This window comes from Lepisma saccharinum, chromosome 18, assembly GCF_977018435.1.
Source record: "Lepisma saccharinum chromosome 18, izLepSacc3.1, whole genome shotgun sequence".
Lineage (NCBI taxonomy): Eukaryota > Metazoa > Arthropoda > Insecta > Zygentoma > Lepismatidae > Lepisma > Lepisma saccharinum.
The window spans coordinates 10,235,884-10,263,084 of NC_139246.1; the positions used below are offsets into that span (position 1 = coordinate 10,235,884).

A 27,201-nucleotide genomic window follows, 5' to 3' on the forward strand; every position below is an offset into this window, starting at 1 on the left:
AAGGTTTGTTTCCAGCTGATAGTGGTCACTTGTTGCTTGTCACTTCTGTTTGAAAGCTCTCGTCTCTCTATAGAATTGCTGTGTGTAGCTGCTGTAACCTCATTGCAATTTATGGGAAATTGGTGTTGTAGCAGGTTTCAGAATTGGACTTCAGCACTTACTGTACAATGGCTTCAGTTTTCTCAAACACATGTAACAGTTGGAAGAGCCACATCTACAGTTTAAAGTGGGATCTGAACCATTGTGCACCGTGGCTCTGCTAGGGGTCGACTCGTTGATTACAAGACAACAGTGTTAACATTACACAACTAGGGAGGCCCTTAGATGAACTGGCAACCTCAATGGCAAGAGTGGTTAGCTCAGCACACAACGATGCCAGGGGTCCCAGGTACAAATCCTGGCCAGGGCACGGGTGTTCTTTGCAAGTGTCCTTTCATCTATCATCAATCATCCTCATTGCCACGATTAACCAAAAGTGGCAGAAAAGCAAAGTAAAACAAACCAAATCAATCAGGGAAATCTTGCCAATTCCCACCAGTCCTGTTCCTTGAAAGTAGTAACAGCTCAAACTATTTCAGAACATTTACAAACTGAACTGCATATTTTTTCCATTGGAACTATATATACAATAGCAGTGTACCAGAGTTTTCATATTTCACATGAGAAATTTAATCACAAAATCTCATGGTGGTCTAGTCGATAGGGTGTTTGACTGCCACTCGAGAGACCTGGGTTCAATTCCCAGGGTGGCTGATCTAAAGTTGGAATTTTTCTGGCCTTCTCCCTGCATAAAGCAGCTCTGTGGCTCACCCAGCTTCAAATCAATTGGGTACCTGGAGGCAATCGGGTGGGGGGAAGGCAGCCAGAGCATGGTGTTGATCACATCACCTCTAAAGTGGGTGAGATCGAGAATGTGTTGGGCCCTACCCCCACAGGCCCTAAACATGCATGGTCTTGTACGGGAAACTTTACCTCCATACCCACAATGTTCCTGCAAAAATAAAACTTAACATTATGCATTTTCAATAACATTTTTGTTATTCAGACTCCACATGACACCTGTACACTCTGAAAAGATATCAGACTGTATCAATTATAAAATTCCAACCGATACTTTCTGATACCAAGAACACTGGCATCAGTTCAGCCCTATGTTTGAGCATTATGATAATTATGAGCCAAAAAATAACTTTCCATTCTTTTACTAGGTGTTCATCGAGCCTTACTTCACCGAATAGCGTGGTCCCAGATCGAGCTTTTTACAGAAATCTCTGTACACACAGCTGTGGAGTGTTGGCAGTGGCTAGTGACTGCAAGACCAGATCTGGAGCTCTGCTTCCTTCAGGAAATGCTATCAGCGTGGCAGGTAAGCCCTTGTTAATGTTTAGCATCCATTTCTAAAGTACAGAATCTTTAATTGTTCTTGAAAGTAATTTTTGATGGAATCCTACTACATCACAGTAAACTCGACGAGTTTCAATTACTGCAGGTTTATGAGACCACAGCAACTTGGCCTTTGAATATAAACACATATTTGTGATAAATAAAAATAAAAATTTCGAGCCGTTCCCCATGGCAGAGTGGTTAGCACGTTGTGCTGCGATGCCAGTGGTCCTGGGTTCGAATCCTGTCCTGGGCATGGATGATTGTGAGTGTCCATTCATCAATTTCATCATATCATCACTCATCCCTATCTTTGCAAATTAGCCAACTATGGCACAAGAAGCGAAGTAAAATAAAGGAAATCAATCAATCAAAATTCGATACAAAAGCAGAATCAATTTTGGCTTCAAATTCAGTGTTATTGTGGTGAATAAAATATCCAATTTGATTTAGAAACTTTACACAAGGGGCAGTCAATAAATAGTAATAATGAATTCATGTTAAATAGTGTGAGGGGGTGAGGATATTTTTTGTGACTGGTATGGATGTGGATCAACTATTGTGGAAAATTTGAAATAGGTTGCTGTATACATCTGGCAATGGTGGACAATTTACTAAGTAGCAGATGATATTCACTTCCAGGCAGTCTTGCTTAAGATTGCCCTCTTCTTCAACGTCAAAGAAGGTCAAGCCCATTCCTTCAACATGGAAAGCAATGGTTATTTCGTTCTTTGACAGCACCAGCATGAAGTCCCACCAAACACTGGGCAGTATTACATGACTGTTTTCCACCGACACTGCCTAGAGCTGTACTCATCATCATAGTGCCACATATTGCCAATATTGTTTACCATTATTTGGCCATGGAAAATATTGAATGTGTGGCCTGAACTTCGTGACTTTCTTTTTTGTTTCCTCATCTGAAATTGGAAGTAGATGCAATTACTCGACTGGAGCTGTCTCAAAAGGAGAGACATTCCTGAAACTCCATATCAAAGGATGGGTTCCAGCATATGTTGTAAGATTGGCAGACATTCAACTGTAGAATACTATTTCAAAGAGAACTATGTCCACCTGTACACTTTCTAATGTCTAGGGTGAGTATAATAAAATTGTTCTAGTTATTTATTGACTGGCACTCATATTTATAATACAAAATAAAAAAATGACATTTGTAGGCTTTTGTTTATGTGAAAAGCACAATATTTTAATGTTTTTTATACCTTTTCAAGAAAATCTATTTTTATCCCATATTTTGAATTGAATATTGTGTTGGAATTTTGCATAATTCAGAGGATAATTCGGATGAAAGAAAGTGTTGTGTCTGCTGTATAAAAACTGTAAATTTCATGTTTTACCTTCAATTTCATTTCACTTGGTTCAAAATATGATAGGAAAATGCACTTCAGCCTTTAAAAATCTTAAAATAATTAACATTACGGTGTATAATCACCCATTTTGTTTTTTCATAAAAAATGAACTTATATGAATTTGCCTTACCCATGAAGAGGAAGTTATCATCTTCCATTTTTCTTTTTGCATTATCTATAACCATGGCTTAGAAACTTATAATAACTAACTAACTAACTCTCTAGCCTTCTTAAACCCGAAGGTTCATGGCTGCAGCAACACAGGCCTTCCATCTGTCCCTATCTTGAGCAAGATCTATATACTCTTTTCCATCTCTACCGATTTCCTTCAGGTCCATCTCAACGTTGTCCCTCCATCTTGGCCTTCCTATAGGTCTCTTACCATCAGGTTTCCCAACAAGAATCCTGTGAACTCCTCTTTCCTCTCCCATTCGTGCCACATGGCCTGCCCACCTAAGTCTTCTTGATTTAATTATTCTAATAATATCTGGACATGAATACAAATTATGTAGTTCTAAATTATGTAACCTTCTCCACTCACCTGTCTCCTCATCCCTTTTAGGTTCAAAGATTTTCCTAAGGATCTTATTTTCAAATACTCTCAATTTATGTTCCTCTCTCAATGTAAGGGACCAAGTTTCACACCCATATAATAATACAGGCAAAATTACTGTTTTGTATATTTTAACTTTTAGTTTCTTAGATATTAAACGGGAAGACAAAGTTTATGAAGAGATAAGTAACATGCATTTCCTGAATTAAGCCTACTTTTTATTTCCCCTTTAATATAATTTTCATTTGTTAATATTACTCCTAAGTATTTGAATTTGGAAACTGGTTCAAACGAGTTGTTATCAATAATTAGATTTTGATTATTACCTAACACTTGGTTTCGACCTGTAAGCATATATTTTTAGTTTATATATTTAGTTTTCTCTTTGTTAACTTCCAAACCTATCTCTTTAGCAGTTTTGAAAAATATTTTAGCATTATTGTTAATTGTATTTATATCATCCCCTAATAAGTCTACATCATCTGCATATGCTAACAACTGAGTCATACCATTTAATTTTAGTCCTTTGTTAGTTTCTTTTACCTTCCTAACAGCATATTCTAAGGCAAAATTAAAGAGCAATGGAGATTATGCATCTCCTTGTTTTAACCCATCATGAATTGTAAATTTGTCAGACACATTAATACCCACACGAATTTTACTTTCTGTTTCACTGGTGCATACTTTTATCATACTAACAAGCTTCTTAGGTATTGCAAACTTGACTAATATATTATATAATTTATCTCTTTTGACCGAATCATATGTTTTTTTGAAATCAATGATTAGCTGGTGGACATTTTGATTATATTCCCACTTTTTTTCAAGTGTCTGTCTGATGTGAAAAATTTGATCTGTAGTTGATCTGTTACGTTTAAATCCACATTGATAATCACCTATAATTTCATTAGCATATGGGGTTAGTCTTGTTAAAAGAATGTTAGATAATATTTAATATGTTGTTGAGAGTAGAGAAATTCCATGGTAATTATTGCAGTTCATTTTATCACCTTTTTTAAACACAGGAACAATTATGGATTCTTTCCACTGTTGAGGTATTTCTTCTTTATTCCATATTAAACAAATTTATTTATGAATTTGACATATTAACGAATTTCCACCATATTTAATTAACTCAGCTGGTATTAAATCAATGCCAGGTGCTTTGTTATTCTTTAGCCTTTTAATAGCATCTTTAACTTCAGTCAAGTTAGGTTCTGGAACTAAAGGTTCTGCTGTGTGCACTTCGTTTACTTCTGATTTATCTCCTACATGAATATTTAAAAGGTCATTAAAGTAGTTCTTCCATCTATTTAGAATATCACTTGGGTCAGCTAGAAAATCACCATCTTTATCTTTTATCAAGTTTACTTTAGGTTGCCACCCCTTCCTAAATTCATTTACTCCTTTATATAAATCTCTGATATTTTTATTTTTGCTGTTTGTTTCAATTTCGTTAAATTTGCTTTTCAAGTAATCTCTTTTTTTACTTGTAAACGTGCGGTTAACTTCTCGCATTATTCTATTATAATAGCTTAGATTTGTATCATCAGAGTTATTTAACCACCTAAGTCTAGCCTGATTCCATATTTCTATTAGATTATGACATTCATTATCAAACCATGGCTTACTTTTTCTTGTTTTATGGTATCCTATACTTTCTTTAGCTGCTGATTCTATTGCATTACGTATGTGCTCCCAATTCTTATTTACATCTGTTTCATTTATATTTTCATCATCATTTAAATCCTGCAAAACATCAAATCTATTTGACAGAAACTTATAATATTGGAAAGAATTGAAACATGTGTACCAGAAATTTAGGTTTCAGTCCTGGTGGAGTCTGCATTTTTTACTTATGTTTCTACAAAGCAAAGAAATGAATTGAAAATGTAAAGTTCAAGTTTCACTCTGTTTTGTCATGCATTCTGGGCTTTGTATATATTTTTTATTTGTTCTGATATACACAATTTCTGATGTACACTGTTTTTTCTCATCCTGGGTATTTTTTAAACTTTTCTTTTTTGATGTAGTTCTCAGTTGACAAGAAACTAGGACTTTTCTCGGTAGAAGAGGAAGAAGTTAGCCCATTGGCAGCGTATGAAGGGTGTGCATTGGAGCCTCAAGCACCATGTGTGAAGCCACATGACATCTGGATTCAAGTGAGTAGTTTATGGTGTTCAAAGCACTCTTCTGTTTAATCTAAATTCTTTTATGCAACCATGTTTCAAGAGAGTACCTCTTTCCCTAATATATAGGTGAATTGTTCTTTCTGCCTTGCATTTTAGCCTAGGCATTGAAACACTAATCCAGTGTAATTACCAAGTTGAGTATTATAGAATTTTCACACTGAAATTGTCAATAATTGAAGCCTAAGAATCCAATGGATGAATGAATAGCAAACCTATTAAGAAAAATATGTTAGGTTAGGCTAATCTTGACTTGACCTCAGGTATTGAACCCAGAACCCCTGGATTACAATAAGTGACAATGTTACCACAATGTCATCAGGGAGGCCACGCTTGCTACAAAGTTGGTTAGGGAATCTATAAAATATAGTGTTTTTGACCTTCCACATAGTACACCCAATTGTCAACCTCACTTCCACATAGTACATCCTGGAATGCATTTTGCAGACTAATGAGGCTCTGGCGACTGGCCCTATGGCCAGTATAATTCTGTGTGTTGTCCTGTTTTTTTTGTCCTTATGTGTGCTGAGAGCCCCTTTACAGCCTCAGCTTGTAACTGGTCAGAATATTTTAAGATTTTAGTTATACTGTACAACAGTTGTTATATGTTAGTTATGGTAAAGGGCTGGATGTGACAGGTGCAAAATAGCCTAAGTGCTGGTGCACCCAAACTTTTATATTCAAATTCAAATTTTTGAGGTTCTAGTCTTGGCTTAATGGTGTAGAGTATATTTCATTACTTTTTCTTTCATATGACTGCAAAAGTGGTGATCCTGAACAAGAGAGAGTTACAGTAATTTTTGCAGTTTACACAATTTTGTATAAATAATTCAAATTGCTTAACTTAAAGATGAATAAATACGGAGAAACTAGTTGCTCACTTTATCTGGGAAACTGTTTTTTTCTTCTTTGTTCTATTAATTTCAGTGGCCACTGCCACCACCATCCTCGGAACTTGTTGTACTGTTGCTTGGCGTGCTTCTATTGTTCGTAGTTCTCCAGCCGCCGCTAGGTGCACTGTTGTTAACTGTACGTCTGCTATTTCCCGGCACTAACTGTTGTAGTAGGGGAATCAAAGTGTGGTGTGCCTGTCCGCTATCGATGTTTAGCTCATGTGGGAAGTGTATTATGGGATGTGTTTCCTTGATTTTAGTGTCTACGAGTGTGTGGGCGATGTATTTTATGGCTATTGTATTTGATGTGTTTAGCAAGACCAGTAGTGGGTTGGTTTTTTTTTCTTTGCATGTGTTAGGTGTTGTTGGATTCTTTCATTGACAGATCTGATGGACCTGGCTATGTAATGTGCCTTGCACTCGCACCCTGCATCATATACAACTGGGTTATCAAGGGGGGAGTTTATCAGCTATTTTGGCATTGTGTTTGTGCACTACTTTGATGTCATAGGAGAGAAGGGCTTTGGATATGTTGTTGGATGTAGTGGGATGGTAGGGGAAGGCAAACCATTTGTATTTGCCTTTGGAGGTTGATTGTGGATGGGTTGATTGTAACCGAGTAGGGTGCCTGACCTGTATTTCCGCTTTACTGGACCAAGTGGAAAGTTGTGCTTCTGTGTAGCCATATTTCAGGACTATTTCAGTGATGGTGACTATCTCTTCTTGTAGATCTTCTCTGCAACAGCATCTAACACCTAACAGATGCAAAAAAAGCCCAACCCACTACTACCACTTGCTAAACACATCAAATACAATAGCCATAAAATACAAAAGGTACAAGTCAAGCACACCACCCACACACTCATAGACACTAAAATCAAATCAAGGAAAGACGTCCCATAATGCACTTCCCACATGTGCTAAACATCGATAGCGGACAGGCACACCATACATGGATTCCCCTACTACAACAGTTAGTGCCGGGAAATAGCAGACGACATGGACAGGGACGTACAGTTAACAACAGCGAGAACTACAAAGAATAGAAGCACACCAAGTAACAAGTTGCAACGAGGATGGTGGCAGTGGCCACTGAAATTAATAGAACAAAGAAGAAAAAACAGTTTCGTGGATAAAGTGAGTAACTAGTTTCTCCGTATTTATCTACTACCGCGTCTCTCTTCTCCTAATTATGAATTGAAGATGAATTTTGCAAAGATTACATGTTCGTTGAACTACATGTTTATTGAACTATAGCTATTAAAAAAAATGAGGATTGAATCAATTCTATGAAGGTGAGTGTGAGTCACCATGGACCTGATTGGAGAACAGTATTCTATTACTGGGAAAGTGAATCATTTGAGGTATAAGGCAAGAATGAGTTAACCAGTCAGTGCTAACTCTTTCGATTTTTTTCTTTTTAGTTCCTGTCTGAGCTTGCAGAGACGGTCAAATACTCAAGTCAGGGAAAGGTGGAAATGATAGCAAGTTTGCTGCATCGTTCATTGCCTATGGTTGTAGGCTCTCAAGAAGGACATCAGAGCAGGCATGCAGCTGCAGTTGGGTGCAGATTCAGGTGAAACATTCTTTCTTTCAGAAATTATTGACTAGTATGATGTTTTAAACCCATTTTCTCTTGTGAGTCATATATCAATCACTGTTCCATAAATTTAGACTCAATATGAATCACAATGGAAGGAAACTGTAAATAAACCACTTGCCACACACAATTAAAATTGCTGTCTTATGCTACCTGGCTGCATATTCACTGGGGAAAAAGATGATATTGTACTGCAGTGTAGCCAGATGATGCGAGAAGATGATAACAGATATTAGACAAAAAGACACTTTTACCAGTGCTTGACTCTTTGCCACATGGTGAGTAGAAGGGATGGAGAATGTCAGTAATACATGGTTCAGATCGAAGAGTTAGGTTACTGAGTGGATAGATTGAGTCCACACATGTGTGTACATGTTCACTGGAGAAGCCTAGATGGTATTTCGGTGCAGTGTAGCCAGATGATTGGTGAAGATAGCAACATGGAAAATGTTGGAAATATATGGTTGTGAACAAACAGCTCACTCTTGAAAATGTGTGGTTGTGAACAAACAACTCACTCACTCACCACTAGTAAAAGTGTGTTTTTGTTGAAAGCCTCTGTCTTCTACCATCATCTGGCTACAACTATGAATCCTGAATGTTGCCATGGTGTTATTTCTTTGCAGTTTATAATATCACTACCATCACAATCAACCGTGACTGAACTTGCACAAGTTGAAGTATTTCTTACATGTGTGAACTGAAAGTTTTATGGGAGGTGGGGAATTCAGCTGCTTAAATGGCATTTTTGAATGGCATTAGTGGTAGGAAAATAGAGTAAAATAATTATATTGACCTATTTTTTCAAGAAAATCAGAGTGTGCACTGCCCCGTGTAACACCCTTTTTGGTGCACCTATGATTCCTCATATACACAGACTCATTTCAACAGACAAACAGGAGTTAATGACATTGGACCATAAAAGTTAATGATATTGGGCTATTAAAGCAGAGTTGCCAATTTTATGGAAAATATTAAAGGCAAAGTACCTGTCCAGTATTCTACACAAAAAGTGACTTCAAGTGTAACCAAGCAAGATGCATGTAAAAAACATTTTCATTTATATATTTGAAATCAGCACACCAGAAAGAGTGTGTCCCATATAATGAGTTACCTGTTACAAAATGACTGTTCTTTATTGTAATAGTCTGACATTTGTTTCTAAAAAAAATTGGTTCTTTTGTATGAACCACAACTTTTTCCACTGCATAAATTGTGTCTTCTAACCACATTTTTTGGTTTACAAATTAAAGTTAATTACATTTTCCCAGCAGATGTATGAATTTCTCAGGGAACTTTATTTCCTCCATGCACACAAATGCATCACTTGTTTTATCACATGTCAGGTCATTTGTTTTCACTTTTTTTCCTTGTACTGTTTTCTTTCCTTTCATTACTTTTTGCTTCTAATGTTCTGATATTTTATGTTTTTTCACACTTTGTCAACTATATGTTCCATTTTTTGTTTAGTTCTGTATCTATTGGTTCCCAAACACTGTCTGGTAAAAGTTTGCAAACTGAATATGTAGCTTGTTGGTTCTTAAACCTGTAAACCTGTTTCTGTATTTGTCAGAATTTTGTGCGGCAATTTCTTGTCTGTACAAAAAATATTTTTATACTTAGAACTTTGTTATTAGCACATTAAGGCACCACAGAATGACGTGAAAATTTATTTTTAAATTGCTTGGAAAAGTCTGTGGATTAAGGAATCATTTATGTACACACATTTGAGCAATATAAGTGATATCTTCTATATTCTTTTAGGCTGCTGACTTGTGGACTTTTACTTCTGCAAGGAGATATTTTGCCTCGGTCCCTTAGTAAGAATGTCCTACGAGAGCGTATATACTGCAATTGCCTGGATTACTTTTGCTGCCGACGTCGCTGTCCAACCCAGCGAGGTGCTGACCTGAGGGAAGACATCCAGGTGCTGGTGAAATTTTGGCAAATTATGCATTCGGACAAAAAGTATCTGAAAGCAAGTGCCGTTGGAGGTAATTTATTTTTACTAAATTTATACTATAATTCTTCTTGAGGTGTAATTTGTGTATATTTTTGTATTAGTACACCAAAGCCAACGTCATTTGTTCTATACCTCAAACAATTCAACCAATAATAAATCCCCCTCCCTTATTTTTTTATCTAGATAACCAATTTAAAACTCTTCAAACTAGGGTTGACCTTATACCTATGCCAATATATTGGTATTGGCTGATACCAATGTCATCAGCAGGGAATGGATCTATATGAAGTTGAAAGCAGTTATATTTTGTATTATCTTTGCGCATCGTGGCATGTAGACTCGAAAAATTCCATTTTCATTTTTCATATTTTTGCATATATTAGGTTTTCACTCATATTTTACATATTGTACTTATTTTTTGCATATTGTTTCCATATTTCAGAACATTTCTCAACATATACTCCATATTCGCGCAATAACTACATGTCCCCGTGTGACCGAAAGAGTTGGGTGAATTTCTTGCGAATAACCGACAAATTTGAAATACGCTCCCGTTACTTCTTGCAATTTTGAATGCAGTTTTAGTCGATATACGTAAATCCATCTTAAGAGATTCCATGTTTGAACACACAAAAAAATTGTTATTCATTGTGTAGGGAATTTGAAATTCCGTATTTCCACGTTGCACAATTTAATGGTTAAATCCTATTAATTTCAAAGACTCCCTTCATTGTCTAAGGGTACGGCATCTGGTACGGTCCATGTTGCACAATTTGACCATTAAATTGTACAACACGGAAATACAGAATTTCAAAATTTCATGTAAGTAATTTTAAACCACGTTTACCGCATCCATCATGAACCATTTTGTGTTGTTTCACAATTAATGTCAACGTAAGCGTGCTGTATTTTACATAGCTCATGTAGTGTGTTATATTATTAAAAAGGTAAATTTTTACAATTTTAAGTGCATATTTAACTCCCTGGTGAAAGTAACTAAAGTGTAGCACATTTTTACTACATATAAATCCGTTACCTAGTCATCAGTATTGGAAAGTATTGTTTGGATTGTACTTACATGTACCAGACGATACATTTTGGTCTTTTCATAGAGTGTAATTATCCTGAGAACTATGCACAATGCAGTTTCCATTTATTTTGCACAGCATTGTGAGCAAAACTGTATTTTGTGATTATATAAACGGTATTTTCATATTCTGACGTAATCCTTGAATATTTGAAACCAAAACTGGTAAATTGATGCATATAATTGGAGTAATATGCTTACACAATATAGAACATTTTTTGGTCATTTTACCAGTAAACGGATACACCTATATCACTTCATCAGTCAATACTGAGTGTTTTTTATACATACCAAGCAGGGTAGATTGATTTAAATTGTGATTTCAATCACTCTAAATTAATAATTTTTGTAGAGATCAGAAACACCTTTGGTGAAAGTACATTACTCTCGTAATCATTTAATTGTGATTATTATGCTCTAATATAGGAAAATGAAAGAAATAAAATATATGTACTGATGGTGTGAAGCTCATATAAAAGGAAATGTAAACATAGGATTTCTCTTGATTTAAAATTCAATCATTTTATGGGCAAAAATAGCAATAATTTTGTGTAAAAAAGTATACAAAATACTAACCATGTTAAACCATAAATAGTGTCAATATCGTTAAACTCTAAATAAACATGGCAGGTGACATTTTTCAAACTGTCATTAAAAAAACGTCCAAAATTCAGCTACAAGGACTATACAAATATTTAAGTTAATGTTTTAAGTTACAATTACAGAGTACATCCAGAATGTTTTATTTTCACTGGAAGAAAAGTTACTGAAATTATTATTAGTTTCATTAACACACTTTCATTAACAATCATTTCCATAGTAGTTACAGTATCAAAAAAAAAAGGTAAAGTGTTCCCCTGTGCATAGCACCATGCCATGAAGGCGTATAGGGGGTGTGGGGGTAACGCCCCACACTTTCTTGATCCGGTCGTGAGTGGGGGTGATGTGATCAGCATCACGCCCTGACCGCCTTTACCCCCCAGGGTTTCCCCCAGGTACCCATGTTATTCGACGCTGGGTGGACGCCGGGGCCGCTTACACCGTTAGAAAAGTTCCCGGATTTGAACCGGCCGGGGATCGAACCCGGGACCTTGAGCATGGTAGTCAGACGCGTTACCGACTGAGCCACAGTATCAGAAACAGAAAAATGTATGTTTACGTATATTTTTTATTTGCTTTAATCAAACTGTTCAAATATTTTACAGGGACATTTACTAGAAAAAGCCTATCTATGTGCATGGTGCCAAAAACCATGCAAGCAATTTTAAGTGTGTTTTTTAAAAAAATCAACAAATATTGTTTTTTTTTTAATAAAAGTCATGAATGATTTTTATTCACCCTGATACCAAGTGAACCTGTATAAATCAAAGGATGTAACTAACTCCTCCAACAATTAATTTGTTGTGATTATTTTCAGATTTTGATGTCTACGGTCCCAGTTCATCCCTGACAACCCTCCAGTCAGATCTTCGCTCCACATCAGGGGAATTTGCTCGAGGGCCTGCTTCTGGGTGGATCAACACAGTGCCCCTATCAGCCAGCACAAATACATTATCAAAGAGATCTACCAGAAGTAAGAGGAATATGAATGCAGATGTTTTTGTGAAAGATTACATCAAGAAGAGAAACCTTATTTTGGAGCTTGTGGTAAGTATTCTTGCTTCATCACTTACTTATCTGTGAAACCAATTTTTGAAGTTTAATTTATTTGGCAGTCTCCATCCTCTCGGAAACTTGTTTTATTATTGATGAAAATTATATTATTTTATTGTATTGTGTATTAATAGTGGTAAAAAATTTAGTAGTATAGTACCTGACTTACATCAGTAACAAAAATTGTATTGTAGATATTTTGTTTTCTGTATTTGTGTTGCATGAGTTAATCTGATAAATTTGTCTTTTTTTGTGGTTTTGCTTGCCCAAGTAGCATTCAGTCATTAATAATACCGAGTTTGTGGGCCAATGGTAGGCAAGCAGGTGGTCAGGAAGTGAAATTTATATCCACATCATAATTAAGAGAAAAATAATTTACCTGAAAAGGTGCAATGCGGATTTGCCCTTTTGGTATATGCCTAGAAATGGAACGATTCAAGAGTTTGCCGACATTCAGCACTACTCCCATTCGACGATTCTGGTACCAAGTTTCTCACTGACATCTGGTAAGTTGCTGCTTATTCATTGGCTCGTGCTGCATGGAGATCTATCAAGGTCATCCTTTTGTGCGACTGGACAATGAACGAAGAAAATTGCAAGCTTGATGCTGCAAAGCCATGGCCGTAGTCAACACCAAAAGTAAATTGCTGGAGGAATGAAGAGAGATACTGGTACCTGTCGATGGACATTTGTGAAGTACCGACGAGTAAAAGAAGCCATAGGAATTTCATGGGAAGACACCAATCTCAACAGTGACATGAGACTTCAGCGTAGTCATGCCTGGAACCCACTCCTCCGTAAGAACAAAGCTCCAGCCAATAAGAACACCAGGATCCAGAGTGAGCCAATGGGAAAACAGAGTCCAAACTCTGCCGCATCATAGTGATATATTTAACCATACACAGGTCTCCATTTCTTTATCCCCTGATGATGAGCACAATGTAAGCACTCAAAATGTTGGAAGTAAACATTGACTTAGCCTGGCTGGTAACCCGAGAACACTTGTTCGAATCACGTCACCAGGAAAGCTACAATTCCTATCTACTGTATCATAGTTAAGAGCTGAAAGTTGGATGTCAAGTTTTGAATGTTCAGCGATTGCAGTGTACATGTGGATGGCTGGGCCACAAGTTCCAATGCTATCTATGCTTTTGAATATTAAACACAGCAACAATCTTCGTAAAATAAGTGATCGCGCGTTGCATTTTTTTCAGCAACAAGAAAAGAATGAATGATGGAAGGAACATTAAATAAATTACAACAAATTTATCACTTTGGCCATAATCGTTACACTGGTTTGGTTTTGTTTTTCAGGCTGTTGAAATAGAATTCCTGGTGACTTGGCATAACCCTATGTCTTTACCAGAGCTCCAGATACCTGGAGAGGAGAACATAGCTGCCTGGAGATCAAAACCTGTGTCTGAGCGTGTCTGGAGAGATAACGTTAGACTGGCGTGGGACATATGCCCGGCTCTTGCAGTTTTTCTGCCCACAAGGTCAGTGCCAGTTCTTGCTTTGTGTGTATAGCGAGTGTGCACACTTCAATTTGAGCAAAGGAAGGAATTTGAAATGTAAATGTGCTGCAAAGTATCCAGTTATGTGACATGAAATTAATTATGTTTCAGCATTAGAAAGATCCAAGATGATGAGCAAATTTCCCATCATATTTGTAATCATAAGAAAACTAGTCACTAAAAATACAACATAATAGATTGAGATAATCACAAAACTGAAAATTAGTCTCATTTTATGACTTGCTGCTGATAATTTTGAACCCTGCTCTCATTGGGAAAATACTACTAATAATACAATACCACACTCATTGGTAATTTATAACTAAATACATTTTCAAATACCTGATTGTAGCATTGTTGATTATATACTTTTCAGATAATGTTTTTAACCTTTTACATTTTACCATATCCTTATTCTGTTTCCAGCTTTAAAACGAAGTAGGTGTGGCCAATAAGTTACCGAAATTTGTAGTAATGCGCACGGTGCCCACTTTCTATTCGCCAGCACTTGTCCCTCCCTCCCAGCGCACGTGTTAGCTTCAGTGTCAGTATTTTCCACAATGTTTCGAAACTAGAGTGACATTTAAAAATGTTCAAATATTAGGTTTTAAAATGAACACTGTTGTAAATACGAGAGATGAAGAAAATATAATAAAATAGAGGTAAACACTTACCAACGATGTCAGTTCTCATCAGTGGTAATATACCATGTAAGAAGAATTCACACAGCTGTCCGTTGTAGCGGAGTGGTTATCACTGTGTGCTACGATGCCAGGAGTCCCGAGTTTGAATCTTGGCCTGGGCATGGATGTTCTTTGTGAGTGTTATTTCATCAATTTCACCATATCATCACTCATCCTCGCGATTAACCAAGTGTGACAGAAATGCGAAGTAAAATAAACTAAATGAAACATGCAATAATTTAACCAGCGTAGACAACTCATATCCATGAAAAAAAAACATCCACTTTCCTGCTAACGTCAGCAAGTCCAAAATCGGCTAAAATGTGCCATCCGCGTTTTTGTTCGGCTGAATTTCCTTGCGGACCGCATAAATGCTTGTTTTTAAGACACCTGTTCAGAAGTTAACGATTCAACACAATACTCTGGATCCACCGCAATTTTGGTATCTCCACTTGTTCAAAGTTTCAAATGTAGATGTTTTGTAACACTTTCTGTTGAAGCCACACCAACATTCAATTATATATACAACCTATAAACACTACGCAAAATCTCGAGAACCACCACACGGCAAGGGAGAGGAGGACAGGTTTTGCAGGGTCGAGGGAAGGAAAGCTATAAATAGCCGTGTGCTTGAGGGTAACAGTGTTTCGGAAGATTCTTGACCACGAGAAGTAGTGTCTCCAACTATGTTATTTTTTCCCTTACGAATTAGATACAAGAAATGTGAAGGTCTTATTACGCACACCCGTGTTGGAACATTAATAAAACTTTGTAGTTGCAAAGTTGGCTATATAGCAATTAGATATGATAACATCTTTGGAATATTACCAAATTGTAACGATGTTTCTATAAAGGTCGGGTAGCAACACTGAATGGCACAGTTTGCCCATCTGTAACGCCAAAAGCTTGTGTCCCCGCCCTCTACAAATTCCTTCTTGGAAGCAGTTGCCAGTGTATGCATCTGGCATTTTTCTTTGACAAGCTGGGGGGATTGAGGTTTCTGAAATCTGAGCATGTTTTATGTGGGAAGTAAAGGAAAGGAAGCGTAGGTGGATAATTTAATAAATGCTAAAGTAACATTCCGTACGATTTTAAGCATCACTGGTTGTATTTGCACCAACCACTTTGGCTTTCTCAAAGGTTTCCCTACAATCTTTTGCAGTGTGTTGATTTTACCATTCTAGATAAAATGCATGAAGTTGAAATAGTGTGTGCGTGTTTGTGGTATATACACGTGTGTAATCTAGAGATTCCCATGTCAGTCACTGTCAGTCTAAATCATGTTTTCTGATTCTGTCTAGTCCGGTGTTTCAAGATTATAGACTTTACTTAATATTGCGAATTTGCAACACTGCACAACACAGAGTGACGGACAAGTAGCGGGAATTTCGTTAATTTGAATGAGTGAATGTCACCGTAGGTGCTTTACTAAAGAATGATTATGAATTCATAAGCAAGGATAAGGCTAGTAAATGTTTTGAACAGCATACAATGCTGTGTTACTCTAGTTTCAAGACGGCATTGAATGGACTATCTATCAGGGTGCAAAAGGTCTGCGGAGGGACTACTGCCAGAATCCACCAATAGGGCTGCACTGGCTTTCTCTAGAACACGTGCTTTTGTTTACATCCACTTCGTAGTGGAAAAAAAATGGACAATAAGTCATGTGATCATAATTATACAACAGTTTTAACATACTCATGATAAAGACTAATGTGTATTAGCCACAATATTGAGATTCTACAAGACTCAATAATAATAATAATAATAATAATAAAATTTTATTGTCATTAGGCCAAGTACAGCAATAGACAAAGTCAATAGTTAAGATGAGGAGGGACAATTACACACTAGTTGTGCATTTATTTCAATATTGTTGGATTGGGCACTGCTATTTAAAAAACGGTTTAGTATGCAAGAGAGTATGAATTTCTCTCCATGTTGCAAGTGAAAACTGTTTTTCAAGTTGATTAATAAGCTAGACATGATGTTTGAAAAATATGATTAATAAGTATTTTCAGAATCCCATGTATTCCTTATGGGAAATCAACTTCAACTTCAAATTACGGCTAATCAAATGCGAGTTTCGACTTTTCCTTCTACAATAACATAGTTCAATGTGTCCTTTTTCGGTCCATGTACTTTTCTACGTCATTAGATGTTTGATATTCCCGAGAGAATGAATAAAGTGATGGTCCTATAAACCTAATGCATTTCTCCTTGCCTCATACGGCCATCCTCGCAGTGTTGCCAAACCTGGTGTGCATAAAAGAGCTACATTTCATCATTAATAGAGCTAAAGATGACTTTCAAGGAGCTAGATTAACGAAGGCTGCATGAAGTGCCTCCTAGGATAGTTTTAGGAGTCAGAGGGGTGGGGGCGCTGCTATTGCCGTTATCTTTAAAGTGATGGCAATTTATTCTTAGTTTTCACCGCCTAGATTTGGCATCACCCATCTCAATAATCCAACGATGTTCATATGAAATCGAAAATAAAGAATTCCCGGATAACAATATTGTCATCTTCACCGTAGCCACAGCGCTATATATACTAATACCTGGGGAGTAAAGAGGGGTGGGTGACGCAGCTTATACATATATGAATATCACGTCACGTGCAAAATGTACACTCATGGCAAAGGTTGGTTTTTATGGGCCGGAGCCAGTGGCGGCAACATGGTGCGGCAGAGGGTGGGTGCCACAGTTCACAGTCAAACGAGTGCACGAAAGAGCCAGATTTGGCTCCAAAAGAGCGAAGTTGGCAACAGTGATCGGTAGCTGCCCCAGCAAGAAAGACTTAGGGGAAATTGTCCCTCCTCACCTTAAGATATGCACATAATAGTGTGAAAGCTATAGGCTATGTAAAGCTAATTAAATTATGTACCAAAACTAAATCATATATCTACTAGACATTCAAGAAACTCATTAATATCATAAAATGGGTGTAAAACTAACCAGTTGTACAATTTGTTTTTAAAACCCTGTAACGATTCATTATGCAAGTAGAATGGAATTTTGTTGAAAAGTTTTTGGCCAATTACTTCATAACTATTTAATGACTTAAGACAATCTATGATGTGATAAGTAAAGTTCTCTGTTATACCTTGTATTGTAATTATATACATTTTGTTTATATTTCAATTCAGGCAACCTATTTTTAGTATAAATCAAAACAGAGTAAATATATAAATTTATTACAGTCATTATTTTGTAATGAATAAACAAAGGTCTACAATGTTCTTTATAAGAAGAAGCTGAAATCTCCCTGATGGCTTTCTTTTGCAATAGCAAAACATCATTGGTAATAAGGTATTTTGCAAATTTATGATGATAATAACTATTTATTCATAATACGTAATTGTTTTACAGAATGAAGAATGTTGATAGCGTAGTGCAGGAAGTCTCCAGACAGATCAGATTGAACCCGTTAGTTGTCTCTCACATCCCTGAAGCTTTGCAGTACTTTATAACTACTGAAACAATACTAAGTGATAATCAGGAGGTAAGTCACAATTTTTTTTAATCTTTCATTTCCTGATTCATAACATTACTATGCTAGTGTTCTACACCTAGACTTGAATTCCTTGAACTATGCAATTCTGACTATAAACTGGAGATTTAGTCTGTGCATCATCTTAACTTTAAACAAACTTGGCCACCTGTAATATTCTCTAATCACTCTCTTGTACGGAACTTAATTGTTATTGATTAGCCAGTAGTATTCAATTGCTATCGGCCAATGTATGCATATCAGTCTACTGATTTATCAATAAAATTGCCACTAAGTTCACCACTACGATATTTGTTTAAACTGCTCGTAACTTAGTGCAAAATTCTGTCATTTTGTTGTTATTTTAATCTGAGCTGATTCGATACCCTACAAACTTTAAAATGTAGTTTTTATAGTTTTAACTTCTAGAGTTTCGCTTTAAATTATTCATAATTTCACATTAGATAATTATTTAACCACAAATTTCATTCCTCCATGCGGTGCTATTATCAAAATAATGAAAATTATGTATTTTGTGTAATTTTCAGGATAGTTAGGTTCCATGGGAATGTCGTGTGCAATTTTTGCAGACCATGCGAGTTTCTGAACTATGGAAAAGTATCATCCGATAGTGGTGATTAATTTTAAACTGATACTTTCTAATACTAATAGCTTGAGTTTGTTTTTCAGTCCACTTTATACACAGAAAGGCTAATTGGGACTGGATCTACAGATTAAAGTGTGAACCGAATCACGATGTGTTTCCACCAGGTATCGAATCAAGGACCCCTTGACTACATGGCAGTATGCCATCAGCAATACCAATACCAGTTGATACTGATTCATCGATACTGGTATCAACTTGGTCCTAACGTAACGTAAAGTAATTATGTACCCTGATTTTGTGAAGTAAATGTCTTGTCCCCCCCCCCCCCTAATTGATGCCACTGTGTATATTTTATGTCATTAATTTGTTAGTATTGACAAAAATTTCACATTAGTCCAATCTGATTATAATGCACGTACAGAAAATATTAGAGCTGAGAACTGAAATGGAATTAATTGCAATAAGGATGAGACAAATATTTTGGCCAACATCAATAAACGGCGTAAAATTGTATAACAAAACTACAGTCTGTAATTTTAAACAATTGGAACTGAATCTACAATTTAAAGTGAGAAGCTTCCACAGGAAGCTGATTTATTTGTGTAATTTCTTAATTGCAATATAATATCATTAAATGTTACGCTACATGAGATTTGTTATGTTTCTTTCCATTTGCAGTTACATTCACTAGAAGAATGAACACAGTGGAGACCCCATTTTACGTTCCCAGGTTTTACATTTTCCTGCAGTATACATTCAGTTTTGATGGTCCCAACATAGTAAAATATTTTTTCACCTTGGTCCCCTGAAAAACGTAAAATTGATCATTCTACAGTAAAAAAGAAAAATTCCCTCAAGCAGCCTTCATCATGGGCGATTCCTCTATGTAGGAAGTGTGGAACTTCCTACAGTTCATTTATACTTGTTACCAGTTCTCTACTTTTTAGGAGTTTATTAATAATGCACGTTATATAATTATGAGCTCAATGTACGTACAATTGAGTAACTTAGCTACTGTCAAGAGTTGACTGCTGTCGCACGCTCCAGATGCAGCCCCGCGTGAGGAACCTCGTTGGTATCACTACAAATAGATGGGTTAGAAGTGGAAAAGGGGCAGGGGGAAGGTTGCGGTTTTAAAGCTTAAAGCATCCAGCAAGGAAGCATTGAGGGTTTCCTCAATCAGTGGTGCAAACCCCATCAAAATGGTACTAAACCTAGCACAGTTTGATCTTTGTTGGTACCTAGCAGTAGCGTAGCATCCTAGAATGCCCATATGCCCGGCGTTCTCTGATTTAACATTTTTAAAATGCGTAAAGGCTGTAAATATAAAGTAAAACGTGACTAATTATATACATGTTTGAGCATTATGGCATTACAAAAGCTAATTTCTCGATCCGTCTACAACGCTCTACTAACAGCTCTCGTTGTAGAATTTTTCTAATGTCTTTGATTGTCGGACGCCAGCTAGGTTTGGCGTACAGGACCATGCTTGCCTGGAGGCAGAGAGAAGGAGGGAAAGCTTGTGGCTTGGATCTCTACAGCACGGGTGAAATGCTCTCTCCATACACTGGCGTACGGAGCACCTGATTGGTTCTAGGGGCCATGTGACCTTTTCTGCCTTCTGATTCAAGGTGCTGTACTTCCGATGCAGACGACAGAAGTTGAATTCCTACCCGGTTTTTCGCACTCGTGCCCATAGACAAACATCGTGCTTCTGCTTGTGCTGTGTGATGCTACAATACGCAACATCATACAATACGCAACATCATACAATACGCAACATCATACGTATCTTTAATGACCACTGCATTGTGTAATTTATCACAAGAACAGTGAAGTGCATTAAAAACTAAAATAACAAAACAGTTTTTGTCAAACAAGTTGATAAAGTCCTCGTGGTAGAAGTTCGGCCTGTGGCTGCTCTACCACCTAACCCGCAAAACTATTTCTTTTAAAAAATATTTTTTCGTTATTATCTAACAGCCTAATATTGTGCCAGTGGAAATGTTTAGCATTCGTTTCAAAACTCTTAACATTGTATGATCTCTTGACAAAATTATTTTAAAATGTTTATCTGAATTACTAATAGGCACTGTTACGTAAGTAGAGTGTACGATTGTTGGATCATCCACCCACCTTCGTGTCATAGTGTTTTGCACAGCAGGCTAAGATGCCAGAGGTTTCCGGTTCGAATCCCGGCCTAAGAATGTTTGTTCTTTGTGTGTGTGTCTCTTCATCAATATCATCACTCATATTTATATTTGCGATTAGCCAAAAGTGGTAGAAAGCGAAGTAAAATAAACCAAGTGAATCAATAGTTGTATCATCCACAACAATGAAGTCTACTGTTGTTCTAGAGGCGCTTGTGATTCAGGTAGATACTTTTTAATTACTTGTGTCATGCCGAAAGGTTTCCTTGATTATAAAATACTGTTTTGCTGCACATGTGTTACGGCCTAAGAATGTTTGTTCTTTGTGTGTGTGTCTCTTCATCAATATCATCACTCATATTTATATTTGCGATTAGCCAAAAGTGGTAGAAAGCGAAGTAAAATAAACCAAATGAATCAATAGTTGTATCATCCACAACAATGAAGTCTACTGTTGTTCTAGAGGCGCTTGTGATTCAGGTAGATATTTTTTAATTACTTGTGTCATGCCGAAAGGTTTCCTTGATTATAAAATACTGTTTTGCTGCACATGTGTTACGTGTGTAGCAAAATACTGTGAATGGTGCTGTGTTTCTGACTTGAGCAATCTAATTAAAAATGGTATAAAACACCAGTGCTCCAAGCATTTGTTGCACACTGAGGCATCTTATTTACTAGATAAAACAAGCATGGATCATATTTTATCGGAACCTGGCTGACTTCATGTAATAAACACAATGAGATTGTGATTTTAAATAGACAATACATATGTCAGCTAATTCCATAAGTAAACTCTTAAGCAAAAAAAAAAAAAAAAGCCCTACCCTTGCTTCGGACTTGGCGTTCCCATGCGAAATGCTCATGCTACGCCACTGGTACCTAGCACCCTGCTTTTGGCATAATGGTAAAATCTAGCATAATCTGCAAACGTGAGTGTCTGGGAGAGGGAAATCTAATTCAAAGGAATATGTTTTCAGGAAATAAAAGTAAAATTAGGTCCAAATCTTATTTTTACTTCACCAGCGGAAATGTTTCAAATAAGAGGGAGTATGCTTATAGAGCGACAAGCTTTTTACAACCATGCCACAATCCATCCTCTATCTTTTCTATATCCTGCCAGATTTTGTTCGTGAGGAAATTTCATGGTAGGAAAACGGTAGAAGGTTGGGGGTAAACAAATAATTCCCTAAAACCGTTTCAAGTTTTTGCTGAGCCCATGTCGTTTGTTGAGCCACCGTACACAATTTTTCAAACCTTCCTCGGTTTACCATAAATTCTTCATACACCCCAAAAAACCACGAGTCGCCACTGGCCTTAATACCAATAGGCTTGTGGGGCAAGTATTTCTTTCCACGACTGTACATAATTTGACCCCTGTAGTAATCCTTTATCATGTTATATCAACAATTGCCCTATTCAGTTTGAAATTAATGGTGTTTTTCTCATCCACAGCAGAAATATTGGAGTTAACTATTTGTACATTGATGTGTATACACAGTTGGGTTTCTTAGTGTCATTATGCGTCTGTGCTGTTTTAGCTACTATACATTTATCAGATTTTTTTATTGTTGTGTGTTCATGTAATTTCTTTACCTTTGCAGCTTATGTATATGTTGACATGGGCTCGTGTGCCACCTGTAAATGCTTTGGCATACTTTTCCCGGCAGTATCCACCTCATCCTATTTCGGCTCAATATGCTGTTAGAGCTTTGAGCAGCTATCCCGCAGATGCTGTTCTGTTCTACATCCCTCAGTTGGTTCAGGCTGTTCGCCATGATACGGTAAGAGGCTAAATTTTATTAAGACTTGCACTCATAGAAATAATAAATAATATGTATAGTGCCAGAGTATGATGCATCGTATAAAGGGTGACTTGTGGGAAACGGTCGTTTATCAAACGAAGAGTAAGTACGCAGTTGCTGTGCAAGAGTAAATGAGTTTATTGGTACGAAATGTAAGGGAAATAGTTACCATTTGAGTTGACATACTCAGGGATGGAAAATGACGTCACGCAGGTGGCGGCCATCCTCTTGTTCTCCATTCTCCGCCAGAAGTCTGCCTTGACGCGGGCCAACATTTCGAGGTCAATCAAATGCACCTCGTGGGTAATGGCAGCTTGCAACTCCCGTAATGTACGGGGTGTGTGACAATAAATATGTTCTTTCATGTACCCCCATAGGAAAAATGGAATTGAAATGGCGACTGAAGTTCCGCTGTGTTGAGGTGACCGACTACTCATTTCGAAAAAATGTTTCGTACGCGAACATGTGGTGCTGTATTGGAACTGAAACGGCAGGCTGCCCCAAAGCGAATAGCCCCTCACCGAGCTCCCTCCCACCACTACCGGTTGTGTACTAGCCACTTGCATACCATCCGTTTCTCACAAGTCACCCTGTATATTAACCAAAAAGTAGGTTAAAAGTTGGTTGGTATTGTATCTACATAAGCAAATATAAGCATTTCAAAGGTAATTTTAACAATCAAATATACCTATGTATAGAAGTATCAGCAGTAAAATTACCAATTTGTCCATATCAGCTGATACTGGTATAGTACTGTGAAACTCCGATATTACCTTCCCGCATTATATGTTTTCCTGCTTAATACGTTCATCCAGTCAGGCCCCGGCAAAAGGCCATATTAAATAACAGGACGTTCATCTTGATTTTATGTTTGCTCTAACTCCCGTTTCCCGCTTTATATGTTTTTCGAGCCGTGGCGATGTCTAAAATTTGCCCCAAACCAGTTCTGTTGACTATGCGACTTCTCCCTCCTATTTCGTGCTTTTGCAGCTGTTTCATTCATGACGTAACCTTGAACTTCCAAATGTTAGGCTTTCGTGTGAGAGGAGGGAGCGAAGAGGCAGTGGAAGGCAGGGTGGGGGGGGGGGGGAGACTGGGCACAACTAGTAGAACCATTCTGCACACTTTGATTACAGTATATATAGATGCTTGGCGTCCAGCTATAAATGATCACCCACCCTCCAATTACTCGGGACTTCTAAAAATAGCAACTAATTACCAATCTACAGAGTAAACGGAGATCTCACAGGATCAGATGCATAAACTGAACCTAATAGGCGGAAGTTAGAAGCAGTTATCCACCGTTCCTACCTTCGAAAGTGGATCCCGTTAATCCATTATTGACTTTCACAGCACGTCTTGCTTTTGTCCTTAGACATTCATTATCATACTTATTTCCCGTTGTTAAGTAATTTTTGACACAATATACTCCCTAAAAAGTCGATTGTGTAGTCCTTTCTTACTGACACTTGAGTTCCACCCCTCCCTTATGCTTTCCCGCTTTTTACGTTTCCCGGATTTTACGTTTTTTTTATTTACGGGACCCTGAAAAACATAAAATCGGGGTTTGACTGTACTAAGTAATTTGAGAATCCATAACGTAATCCAAAGGCAAAGAATATTTTAGGAAGGGGACTGATTCAATGCTATTTTTTATGTCATCTGATAATGGCATATTGGTTCATTCATAATTTTTCCCTTCTTCTTTCTTTTCGGCTCCCCCTGCATAAATAAAAATTGACAATTATTCCACCATATTTAAATGTCTGTAAATTGAGTGCACAATTTTGTAATTTCATTATTTTTTTTTGTTGTCATGGACACTTCTGGCTTGTAACAATCTCTCTTGAGTTTCAATGGGATAGTTACAACCCACTGTACATATACAGTAGAATTATTTCTCTTGTATTTATGGTTATTACTAGCATATGAACACAATATTTATTCAAATTAAGAATAAATGTCTGTTAAAGGGTGCATGTATTCTCAAAACGTTATATCAAATATTGTGTTTATATACTTGTAATACAAGAGAAAGATTTTTTTATAATGTGAATATGTGCCCTGTTCTGTTAAGTAAGTTACCAAATATACAATTGCTCTTTATAATGTGAATCAAGAAGACTTAGGTGGGCAGGCCATGTGGCACGAATGGGAGAGGAAAGAGGAGTTTACAGGATTCTTGTTGGGAAACCTGATGGTAAGAGACCTGTAGGAAGGCCAAGACGAAGATCAGGGTGGCGACAGACCTGGAAAACCTGGAAAACCGGGAAAAGTCAGGGAATTTGAGGTGTCAAAAATAGTCAGGGAAATGTCAGAGAATTTCCTCTTCATTGACTTCGAACACTCTTTTGACGAAAATTGTTATAACTCGGCACTATGGGAGCAATCTACTTCGGATAACTTTTGTTTTTTGGTAAAACATCAGCACATGCAACGGTGTACAATTTAGAACACTGGACCGAAGAAGGGGGCCTGGGGGAGCACGTCCCCCGAATTTCAATGGAAAAAACAAAAATCTGGAGTTTGCCCCCTCTTCTCCCGCTATTTTGGGGAGAAGGCACGAACTTTAGTATTCTTATCAAAAAATGGAGATTTCTCAAGAGAATGAAACATGTTTTATGTTCTTTGGTGCCATACAAGTTGAATAATATGCCAAAATGTGATTTTTTTTTTATTACGAAAAATAGGTAATTTGCATGTTTAAAGGAAAATTATTATAACTCTGGTACTATGGGAGCAATCTACTTCGGATAAGTTTTGGTTTGCAGCTAAAGCATCATAGCATGCAACCGTGTACAATTCAGAACACCGAACCGAAGAAGGGTGGTTTGGGTGCGTGACCACTGAATTTCAATGAAAGAAAAACATAAAAATCTGGAGTTTACCTCCTCTTCTACCGCTATTTTGGGGAGAAGGCGCAAACCTTAGTATTTTCTTCAAAGAATGGACGATTCCAAAGAGATTGAAACATGTTTCATCTTCTCGGGTGCCATACAAGTTGAATAATAAGCCAAAATGTGAATACTTTTGTTTACGAAAAATAGGTAATTTACATTTTTGGAGGAAAATTGTTATAACTCTGGCACTAAGGCAGCAATCTACTTCGGATATGATTTGCTTTGCAGATAAAACATCATAGCATGCAACCGTGTACAATTCAGAACGCCGAACCGAGGAAGGGGGGTTTGGGGGGTGCGACCCCCGAATTTCAATGGAAAAAAACAAAAATCTGGAGTTTGCTACATTCTTTTCAAAGAATGGACATTTCTCAAGAGAATTAAACATGTTTCATGTTCTTGGGTGCCATACAAGTTGAATAATAAGCCAAAATGTGAAACTGTTTTTTACGAAAAATAGGTAATTTGCATTTTTGTAGGAAAATTGTTATAACTCGGGTACTATGGGAGAAATCTACTTCGGATAAGTTTTGGTTTGCAGCTAAAACATCATAGCATGCAACCGTGTACAATTCAGAACATCGAACCCAGGAAAGGGTGTTTGGGGGAAGCGACTACCGAATTTCAATGGAAAAAACAAAAATCTGGTGTTTGCCCCCTCTTCTCCCGCTATTTTGGGGAGAAGGCATGAACTTTAGTATTCTTTTCAAAAAATGGAGATTTCTCAAGAGAATGAAACATGTTTTATGTTCTTTGGTGCCATGCAAGTTTAATAATATGTCAAAATGTGATTATTTTTTTTTTTACGAAAAATAGGTAATTTGCATTTTTTGCGAAAAATTGTTATAACTCTGGTACTATGGGAGCAATCTACTTCGGATAAGTTTTGGTTTGCAGCTAAAACATCATAGCATGCTACCGTGTACAATTCAGAACACCGAACCGAAGAAGGGGGGTTTGGGAGCGCGACCACCGAATTTCAATGAAAGAAAAACATAAAAGTCTGTAGTTTACCTCCTCTTCTCCCGCTATTTTGGGGAGAAGGAGGAAACTTTAGTATTTTCTTCAAAGAATGGACGTTTCAAAAGAGATTGAAACATGTTTCATGTTCCTGGGTGCCATTCAAGTTGAATAATGAGCCAAAATGGGAAAGAAACTCTGTTCGGAAATGTGGCATGGATATGTTGCGGAGGGGGGGGGGGAGGTTGGTCATCAATATGAATTTCCCAGGCTTCCTCCAGACCTGTGTCAGAGTTTCCACCCAAACATAAGAGTATGAATGTCCAAAAAGCACATTCATTTCGTAATCAGCACCATGATACCATAAGGTATCATCGGGCGAGTACGACCTTACTCTGATGATA

At 37.1% G+C, this 27,201-nt stretch overlaps 1 protein-coding gene across 1 annotated transcript in view; it reads left to right on the top strand.

The window, feature by feature from the left end:
* Pi4KIIIalpha (phosphatidylinositol 4-kinase III alpha) overlaps positions 1 to 27,201 on the top strand; it is a 131,000-nt gene that overhangs the window by 67,168 nt on the left and 36,631 nt on the right. The window contains exons 23-30 of the mRNA XM_083140110.1: positions 1,209 to 1,366; positions 5,340 to 5,468; positions 7,813 to 7,964; positions 9,753 to 9,982; positions 12,456 to 12,685; positions 14,006 to 14,187; positions 18,258 to 18,390; positions 22,737 to 22,916. Coding sequence (XP_082996236.1) covers positions 1,209 to 1,366; positions 5,340 to 5,468; positions 7,813 to 7,964; positions 9,753 to 9,982; positions 12,456 to 12,685; positions 14,006 to 14,187; positions 18,258 to 18,390; positions 22,737 to 22,916 — 1,394 coding nt within the window. The remainder of the gene's footprint in view (positions 1 to 1,208; positions 1,367 to 5,339; positions 5,469 to 7,812; positions 7,965 to 9,752; positions 9,983 to 12,455; positions 12,686 to 14,005; positions 14,188 to 18,257; positions 18,391 to 22,736; positions 22,917 to 27,201) is intronic.